This window comes from Hyla sarda, chromosome 1, assembly GCF_029499605.1.
Source record: "Hyla sarda isolate aHylSar1 chromosome 1, aHylSar1.hap1, whole genome shotgun sequence".
Lineage (NCBI taxonomy): Eukaryota > Metazoa > Chordata > Amphibia > Anura > Hylidae > Hyla > Hyla sarda.
Genome location: NC_079189.1, coordinates 202752416 through 202762552, shown reverse-complemented (window position 1 = coordinate 202762552; position 10137 = coordinate 202752416). Strand labels below are relative to the sequence as shown.

At 41.8% G+C, this 10137-nt stretch overlaps 1 protein-coding gene across 1 annotated transcript in view; it reads left to right on the top strand.

Annotated features, from left to right (window-relative positions):
* The first annotated feature begins 636 nt into the window (after window positions 1-636).
* LOC130362622 (melanopsin-B-like) overlaps window positions 637-10137 on the top strand; it is a 266524-nt gene continuing 257023 nt past the window's right edge. The window contains exon 1 of the mRNA XM_056567421.1: window positions 637-812. Within this exon, the coding sequence (XP_056423396.1) occupies window positions 798-812 (15 nt within the window). The 5' untranslated portion in view covers window positions 637-797. The remainder of the gene's footprint in view (window positions 813-10137) is intronic.

Below are 10137 nucleotides of genomic sequence, written 5' to 3'. Positions count from 1 at the left end.
TAGGAGAAAAAAATAGTTATCAATAAGCAAGAGTGACAATCAATAAAATACAATTGTTGTGTACAGTTCCCAAATGAGTTGCTCTGCTTTCCCATATGCCATATCTGTCTAGTAATGTAGTAATACATCTCCTGTTCTTTTATTACTTAATTAAGCAGATTGGGGAAAAAATAATAATCTAATTGACTACTGGAATATTTAAAAGAAAAATACCACTTAACTCCAATTCCAAAAACAGATATAAAGAGAAAACAATATAGAATTTTGGACATGAGATGATAATTTAAGGACAAAATTTATATTATTTTACACTATATACATCAACAATGTATTTAGTAAATATACAATGCGTATGCTAATGTGTCTTTGAACTAAGTAGTCATGTGCTCTTTGTTGTTTGGTCTACATTTTTTTTTTTTAAGCCTAAGAATATAGGATTATGTTTGTTTCTAAGAGGCGACACAAAATATTGTGAACCATGAAAGATGGCACATGCCTAGAATACAAGATCTATCCAATACTCCACCTGTCTATGTAGCCCACTCCTCCTCCAGCTCTTTGAGGACCAGATGTGTCTCCCAGTAGTCAGAAGTCTGTGTTCATACTGACATGAGGGGGGAGCAAGGAGAGCTGTGCTGCTGCTGCTGCTGCTACTGTTGCTACTGCTGTTGAGTACCATGTGCTGAGCCAGATAGAAATATACAGCTCTCAACTCATTGCTGAAAGAGACCCCCCTGGTTCTCCTAGGGGCCAACCTGCCATATCCGCACCACATCTACGATTCTCATAGACAGAGCATGGCAGAGCTGGAGGTAAGGAACTGCTGTACTTTTTTTGACCATGGAATACATCAATTGTTTAATACTTTCCATAAGGATACTAACAGTATTTTACCGTCAGCTATCAATGACATAATGTAGTCTTGTGAAGGGGAACAATGTCAGGTGATGTGGAATCTGGTGACAGTTTTATAGCATCTGTCTGCTCTAGTGAGTAGAACCTGATTGTACATTATCATGATGGACAATTATCTACAATTTAGAACCTCTCTGCTATGTTGTTTGTAATCCTGAACTTTAGAAGCTAGTAATGCAATGTCTATGATAGCACTCTGCACAGGTATCTGTTTTATGATTCCAACCATTTAGATTGTTTTGGTAAGCAATATTTATATATTTACTTTAAATATAATGCTAGGTTTAGTTATTGCTGTTTGGCCGTTATGTTTGGGACACCAGGGACTCATGATGACCGGTTATACTTGTTACTTATGTATGTAATTCTATCTTTACTATGGTTATTGACAGTTGTATGCCTGCTGTGTTTCTGTGATTATGCCCACACTATTCTTGGTGGTTGTTTATTGTTTTTGCTTCTAATAAATGAAATACATTTTAAACCATAAATATAATGCTCTGCAAATCCAAATCCATTTTTACTTACAAGGAAAAGATGAAATGCATTGTGCCTTTAACGTTGTCTGCGCAAAGTCTATGTGAATAGGGTCACATTAAATAGAACCTTTACATGCATAGATTTTATTCTCAAAGGCACAGCAGGGAAAAAATATAATGAAAATGGGGTCATGTATTAAAATTCATATTGATTGTCTTTGTCCTGAAGTGAATTGTTTGGTTCTGGCTTCTAGTTGGGTAGTGTTCATATGTTTAGCAGATCTATACAGTCTTCAGTATTTCTATATACAGCCTAAGCAATAGCTCTGTTGCACACTTATTGTTGCCCACACTGATTTTAGTGAAGTTCTCAGCATAACTGGGTAATCATGTATAGATCTATCTACTTTATGTGCTTAATAAAAGCCACAGTTTTTTTTCACATTCCATTGGAGGTGCTGCTGAATCTTTTTTCCAGGACTGTGACCTGGATTTCATCAGCAGCATCTTCTACCGAGGTTGTGCTGCTTTCTTGGAGTTTTTGTATCTATCTATCTATCTATCTATCTATCATCTATCTATCTATCTATCTATCTATCTATCTATCTACCTATCATCTATCTATTATATATCATCTATCTATCTAACATCTAACATCTATCTATCTATCTATCTATCTATCTACCTATCATCTATCTATTATCTATCATCTATCTATCTAACATCTATCTATCTATCTATCTATCTATCTATCTATCTATCTATCCATCTAGCAATCCATCAATAGCAAACTCCTATATATTAGGGATAGCTGGCAAGTGTTGTAGGGCAATGATACACAGAAAAAAATGGACCTTGGGGTCACAATCTCTAACTCTAGGGGTCATTTATGAAAGTTTTGTTTTTACATTAACAATCGTGGCTGAAAACTAGCCAATAATATATGCTATAACTGGGGTCTTTTTTTTTTGCCATGACCCCTATATCTCATACATAAAGATGAAGCTCTGCATGAAACGATTTTTTAAGCCTCATGGCAGTGTGTGGTTAGCAAGAGACTGTAAGATCTACAGCAAGGCTTCAGTGAATGTTACTTGGCAAATATGGACAGTCGCAAGTGAGTATTGTCTAGGGCAGTGTTTCTCAACATTTTAACCTCTTAAGGACTCAGGACATACCTGTACGCCCTGAGCCCGGACCCGGTGTTTAAAACGGGGTCACGCCATGACTCTACATCACACCAAGTCGGTCCCGGCTGCTAGTCATAGCCGGGACCCTGGGCTAAGAGCGCGCGGCACCGATCGTTGTGCCACGTGCTATAAACCCTTCAGACGCGGCGATCAAGGTTGAGCACCGCGTCTGAAAGTGAAAGTAAACGCTTCCTGGCAGCTCAGTCGGGCTGATCGGGACATCGCGATAAAATTGCTGCAATCAAGCCCCTATCTCGCTGATTCATGCAAAGCCATAGCATAAGAGATCAGTGTGTGCAGTGTTCTAGCCCCCTATGAGAGCTAGAACACTGCAAAAAAAAAAGTGAAAAAAAAAGTTAACAAAGGACATTTAACCCCTTCCCTAATAAAAGTTTGAATCACCCCCCTTTTCCCATAAAAAAAACCTGTGTAAATAAAAATAAACATATGTGGTATCGCCGCATGTGTAAAAGCCCAAACTATAAAAATATATCGTTAATTAAACCACACGGTCAATGGCGTACGCGCAAAAAAATTCCAAGGTCCAACATAGTGTATTTTTGGTCACTTTTTCTGTCATAAAAAAATGAATAAAAGTGATAAAAAAAAAGTCAGATCAATGCAAAAATGGTACAGATAAAAACTTCAGAACATGGCGCAAAAAATGAGCCCTCATACCGGCCCGCATGCAGAAAAATAAAAAAGTTATAGGGGTCAGAAGAGGACAATTTTAAACGTCTAAATTTTCCTGCATGTAGTTATGATTTTTTTCAGAAGTACGACAAAATCAAACCTATATAAGTAGGGTAAAATTTTAACCGTATGGACCTACAGAATAAAGATGAGGTGTTATTTTTACCAAAAAATGCACTGCGTAGAAACGGGAGCCCCCAAAATTTACAAAATGACGTTTTTTCTTCAATTTTGTCGGACAATGAATTGTTTTTCCATTTCGCCTCTTTTTTTTTGTTTTTTTGTAAAATGACTAATGTCACTGCAAAGTAGAATTGGTGGTGCAAAAAATAAGCCATCATATGGAATTTTATGTGCAAAATTGAAAGCTTTATGATTTTTAAAATGTGATGAGGAAAAAATGAAAATGCAAAAACGGAAAAATGCTGAGTCCTTAAGGGGTTAAGCTAAGTACCCCCCTGGGTGCCAAAGAAGTTCAAATCACCACCCCAGGAAGAAATCAGATTTTAATACAATAAGGCATCTCTCACACTGTCAGGAGAGGCTATGGGGGGAGATTCTTCAAAACCTGTGTAGAGGAAAAGTTGACCAGTTGCCCATAGCAACCAATCAGATTGCTTTTATTTATCAGCGGCCGTTTATTAAAATAAATTAAGCAATCTGATTGGTTGCTATGGGCAACTGGCCAACTTTTTCTCTGCATGGGCTTGCATAAATATCCCCCTATGTGCAGAGTCTCTTTCAGCAGGGCTGAACATGTGCTGCCCTAGGCACCAAGTCAGAATACTCCCTGTTATGTGGGTAGCTGGCTGTCTGGACAAAAAAAATGCTGAAAAGGTTGAATATATATTATACAGATGTGTCCTGCCTTACCTTTTCTCTTGACATGCAATACACTGAGAGTTATGAAAACTCTGCCAGTTTGACTGTTTTCAGCCACTAACTCACGACTGATGATTTAGAGGCCAGAGAAGTCCTCTTTTCAATGAAATTTTGGGTGGTCTTCCTAAAGCCATTTCATTGTAGTTGTAGAGAAGTAGGTGCACAAGAAGTGGACTAAGTAAAATAAAAAAAATAAAAAATATAGAGAACTTATCAACATGACATTAATTCATTAATTAATTTGTTTTTTTTATTTTTGGGGACTGTTTATTTGCTGTTACTCTAATTACAAGTATAACTTTATTATGGTATCAAACTTTTGCCTTTATTTTCACTGTGACTGCCAGCACTGTTTTGTCTAAACTGTGAGCTCTGGAAACAGAAGAGTTAAAATAACATTTTAATGGGGTGAAGGAGTCTACTTATAACCTGCAGACTTCATCAGTTCCAGAGCTCTCCAGAGTGAACTGTGGCTGTGCATCATTAAACCCTAGAGGATGCAGGATGTACCTCTATGTCCGGGTGCCTGGTACTTGGCGCACCAGCATGTACATGTACCTGTTGAGTCTCATCCGGGCTATAAGTGAGCACAAGACCTGCACTTGTTTTATAGACTGTGGGTCCATCTGCTATCAGCAGAGTCCCGTTGGTAAAGGAAGACATCAGTGATCACACTGATGCCCCTCTTAATCCTTCAGATGCCATGATCAATACTGATCACTGCATCTGAAGTATTAGGGGGCCTTTTAGGGATTCATTGGTCCAAGCACATCAAAATTTGTATGATGTGTCAAGATGGTAGTTTGAGCTCTGCTGTCTGCTGTGCTGTTCGTGATTTCTTCATCCAATCACTACAGTATGCTCTCTAACCCCCTTCTCTCTGTTTTCATGCTGCAGTCTAACAGGACAGGATTGAGCACAGAGGAGTCCCAATCCCGCCTTTTAACTTACTGGACTTTGTCCCTGCCTGTGTTTCAGTTTGGACAAAAATGATGCTGCAGCCAGACAGATTATGTTCTGGATGGTATGGGGACCCATAGTGGTGTATTTTTTTTGTTTTTTTTTATAAACCATGATTTCTATAAAATGGAAATAACATTTTCTTATGAAATATGTTAGAAATGTTAATATTTTGAAAAGATGTACAACATATAAGAGTTTTTTTCTTTTATCTGACAGCCCTCAATATGGACTTTTGGTGTTTTTTTTATAGATATCATGACCCTATTAGGAAGGGTATTTTTATTGCAGAAAAATATGATTAATATAGTGAAATCTCCCTTAGCGGACACCATCTGCCTTACCCCTTACCCCTTGTGCCACATCCTATTTTTTTCTTCCCTCCTCCCCCTTTTGTTCTTACTTGGTCAGCAGGCTCAGGTGCAGGGGCTCTCAGTGGGTTTGATGTTCTCCTGACATCCTCTGCTCTGCACTCACTAAGAACAGTGGCTGTTGGCCGGTTGCGAATGCAGGCACTGATGAGTGACTTCAGAATAGTCAATCGTCACTGCTGGCACTGCGCTGCTTACAGCCCCTCAGTGAGTGCAGCGCAGAGGACACCAGAAGAAAATCAAACTCGCAGAGAGCCCCTGCACCTGAGCCTGCTGGCCAGGTAAGAAGACCTATAGGGGGGGGGCAGGGAAGAGGAAAAGTTCTGTGGCTCAAGGGGTCAGGATGATTTTGCACTGGGCACAGGGGGAATAAAGCGGCACTGGGGGATAAAGTGGGTGATGAATTTGCACAGAGGATAATAAAGGGGGAATGAAATAGCATGGGGGGATTAAATGGCACTGGGAGATTCTACTGTAATATTGCTTTTTATGGTGTTTTATAGGTAATTACACTCTGGAGTGAGTACTGTACAGTATTTGGTCATTTATAAAGATTTTTGAGCCTATTTCCCAATAGGTGACAGCTCTCAATAGCAGACACTTTTTTCTTCCCTGTGAGTGTCCCTCATTGGGAGATTATAATATAGTACTTTTTACTGTGCCATATAACATTTAGAAAAAAATACTTCTTACTAATGTCAACAGCCCCAATGTCATCTAGGAGTGTCAGACTTAGTGCTTATATATATGCGACAGCCAAAATGCCGGGTAACCATCTGCTCAAAAAATACTGTATGTATTTATCTCCACCACTTTTCTACACCATTCTTTCATTAGCAGGTTGCTCACAAGTTATATACTCTTTACAATCCCAAAAAAGCAAAAACGTTTTATTCAAACCATTAAGCTGTTAGGAAACAAAAATGTACAGGTGTGTACTCCTTAACTATTTATAAATCTAGGTAATGACTCCAATAACTAATGATAAAATTTCAATATAAAATCAAGACAGTCAAGCAAAACCCTCAACAGGCAGAATTTCACATCACACCTACTGCGTGGGCACACATAGACACATGGGGGGGAGATTTATCAAAACCTGTCCAGAGGAAAAGTTGCTGAGTTGCCCATAGCAACCAATCAGATCGCTTCTTTCATTTTTAAAAGCCCTGAGAAAAATGAAAGAAGAGATCTGATCGGTTGCTATGGGCAACTCAGCAACTATTCCTCTGGACAGGTTTTGATAAATCTCCCCCATGTAGTATATACTATAACTATGTATCCATTAGAGCAGGGGTCCTCAAACTTTTTAAACGGGGGGCCAGTTCACGGTCCCTCAGACCGTTGGAGGGCCGGACTATAGATAACAAAACATGAATAAATTCCTATGAACACTTATATATCTTATTAGTGGACTACCACTTTAAGTACACAGCACAGTTCCCCCCACATTAGGTTGGCAGTATAGACCCCCCCACATTAGGTTGTAGTTCCCCCACATTAAGGTTGGCAGTACAGTTCCCCCACATTAGGTGCAGTACAATTCCCCCACATTAGGTGCAGTATACTTCCCCCATATTAGGTTGGCAGTATAGTTCCCCCACATTAGGTAGTAGTTCCCCTACATTAGGTTGTAGTTCTCCCCCACATTAGGTGCAGTATAGTTCACCCACATTAGGTTGTAGTTCCCCCACATTAGGTGCAATATAGTCCCCCACATTAGGCTTGCAGTATAATCCCCCACATTAGGTGCAATATAGTCCCCCACATTAGGCTGGCAGTATAGTTCCCCCACATTAGGTGCAATATAGTCCCCCACATTAGGCTGGCAGTATAGTCCCCCACATTAGGCTTGCAGTATGTTCCCCCACATTAGGTGCAATATAGTCCCCCCCACATTAGGCTGGCAGTATAGTCCCCCACATTAGGTGCAATATAGTCCCCCACATTAGGCTGGCAGTATAGTCCCCCACATTAGGCTTGCAGTATGTTCCCTCACATTAGGTGCAATATAGTCCCCCACATTAGGCTGGCAGTATAGTTCCCCCACATTAGGTGCATTATAGTCCCCCACATTAGGCTTGCAGTATGTTCCCCCACATAAGGTGCAATATAGTCCCCCACATTAGGTGCAATATAGTCCCCCACATTAGGTGCAATATAGTCCCCCACATTAGGCTGGCAGTATAGTTCCCCCCACATTAGGTGCAATATAGTCCCCCACATTAGGTTTGCAGTATGTTCCCCCACATTAGGTGCAATATAGTCCCCCACATTAGGTGCAATATAGTCCCCCACATTACGTTGGCAGTATGTTCCCCCACATTAGGTGCAATATAGTCCCCCACATTAGGCTTGCAGTATGTTCCCCCACATTAGGTGCAATATAGTCCCCCACATTAGGCTGGCAGTATAGTTCCCCCACATTAGGTGCATTATAGTCCCCCACATTAGGCTTGCAGTATGTTCCCCCACATAAGGTGCAATATAGTCCCCCACATTAGGTGCAATATAGTCCCCCACATTAGGTGCAATATAGTCCCCCACATTAGGCTGGCAGTATAGTTCCCCCCACATTAGGTGCAATATAGTCCCCCACATTAGGTTTGCAGTATGTTCCCCCACATTAGGTGCAATATAGTCCCCCACATTAGGTGCAATATAGTCCCCCACATTACGTTGGCAGTATGTTCCCCCACATTAGGTGCAATATAGTCCCCCACATTAGGCTGGCAGTATAGTTCCCCCACATTAGGTGCAATATAGTCCCCCACATTAGGCTGGCAGTATAGTTCCCCCACATTAGGTGCAATATAGTCCCCCACATTAGGCTTGCAGTATGTTCCCCCACATTAGGTGCAATATAGCCCCCCCCCCCACATTAGGCTGGCAGTATAGTCCCCCACATTAGGTGCAATATAGTCCCCCACATTAGGCTGGCAGTATAGTCCCCCACATTAGGCTTGCAGTATGTTCCCCCACACTAGGTGCAATATAGTCCCCCACATTAGGCTTGCAGTATGTTCCCCCACATTAGGTGCAATATAGTCCCCCACATTAGGTGCAATATAGTCCCCCACATTAGGCTGGCAGTATAGTCCCCCACATTAGGCTGGCAGTATAGTTCCCCCACATTAGGTGCAATATAGTCCCCCACATTAGGTTTGCAGTATGTTACCCCACATTAGGTGCAATATAGTCCCCCACATTACGTTGGCAGTATGTTCCCCCACATTAGGTGCAATATAGTCCCCCACATTAGGCTTGCAGTATGTTCCCCCACATTAGGTGCAATATAGTCCCCCACATTAGGTGCAATATAATCCCCCACATTAGGTGCAATATAGTCCCCCACATTAGGCTGGCAGTATAGTTCCCCCCACATTAGGTGCAATATAGTCCCCCACATTAGGTTTGCAGTATGTTCCCCCACATTAGGTGCAATATAGTCCCCCACATTAGGTGCAATATAGTCCCCCACATTACGTTGGCAGTATGTTCCCCCACATTAGGTGAAATATAGTCCCCCACATCAGCTGGCAGTATAGTTCCCCCACATTAGGTGCAATATAGTCCTCCACATTAGGCTAGCAGTATAGTTCCCCCACATTAGGTGCAATATGGTCCCCCACATTAGGCTTGCAGTATGTTCCCCCACATTTGGCTGGCAGTATAGTCCCCCACATTAGGCTTGCAGTATGTTCCCCCACATTTGGCTGGCAGTATAGTCCCCCACATTATGTTGGGAGTATAGTTCCCCCACATTAGGTGCAGTATAGTTCCCCACATTAGGTGCAGTATAGTTCCCCCACATTAAGCTGGCAGTATGTTCCCCCACATTATGTGCAGTATGTTCCCTCACATTAGGCTGGCAGTATAGTCCCCCTAATTACGTTGGCAGTATGTTCCCCCACAGGCATACAGCCTCCAGCCATAAAGTATGGCTGGAGACTGTATACCTGTGTTCTGCCCCATTTCAGTGTTCCGACCACCGCTCCGGCCATAGTAGGACCGGAGGATCGGTGGTCAGAACACCGAAGGGACGCGCCGCTGGTAAACACTTACCTACTACCAGCACGCGCGTCCTTGCTTCTTCTCTTCCGCTCCGCGCTCGGTTGCCATGTGCGCACGCATGGGACGTCAGTGACATCGCTGCGTGCGCCTGCTCCCGGCGGTCCCCGCGTTTTTAAAGTTAACGCGGGCCGCAGGGATTTCAGAGGCATCCTTGTGTTCCGAAAGCATCTTTCGGAACACAGGGATGTCCTAAGGCAAAAACACTCGGCGGGCAGGGTAAATGCGCTCTGCGGGCCACATGTGGCCCATGGGCCGTAGTTTGAGGACCCCTGCATTAGAGTAACGATAACTATATCTCTATCAGAGTATCACATATTTTTTTTAAGCTTGTTACCTTGTGACATACATGTTGAAATATGTTGAACCATCAGGAAAGGTAAGAAATTACGCATCTGTATTTGCTCTAAACATTTCTCAAGCCTCAAGGGTGCTGATTCCTTGCATATATATGTGGATGCTTAATGAGGTATATGACAATTTGTCCATTAAGACCTGCACCTTTAAAAAAAAACATGTTCTTCTATTAACTTGTACAATTAAAATGAACCTATAAAGGTACCTGCTGCAGAGGCG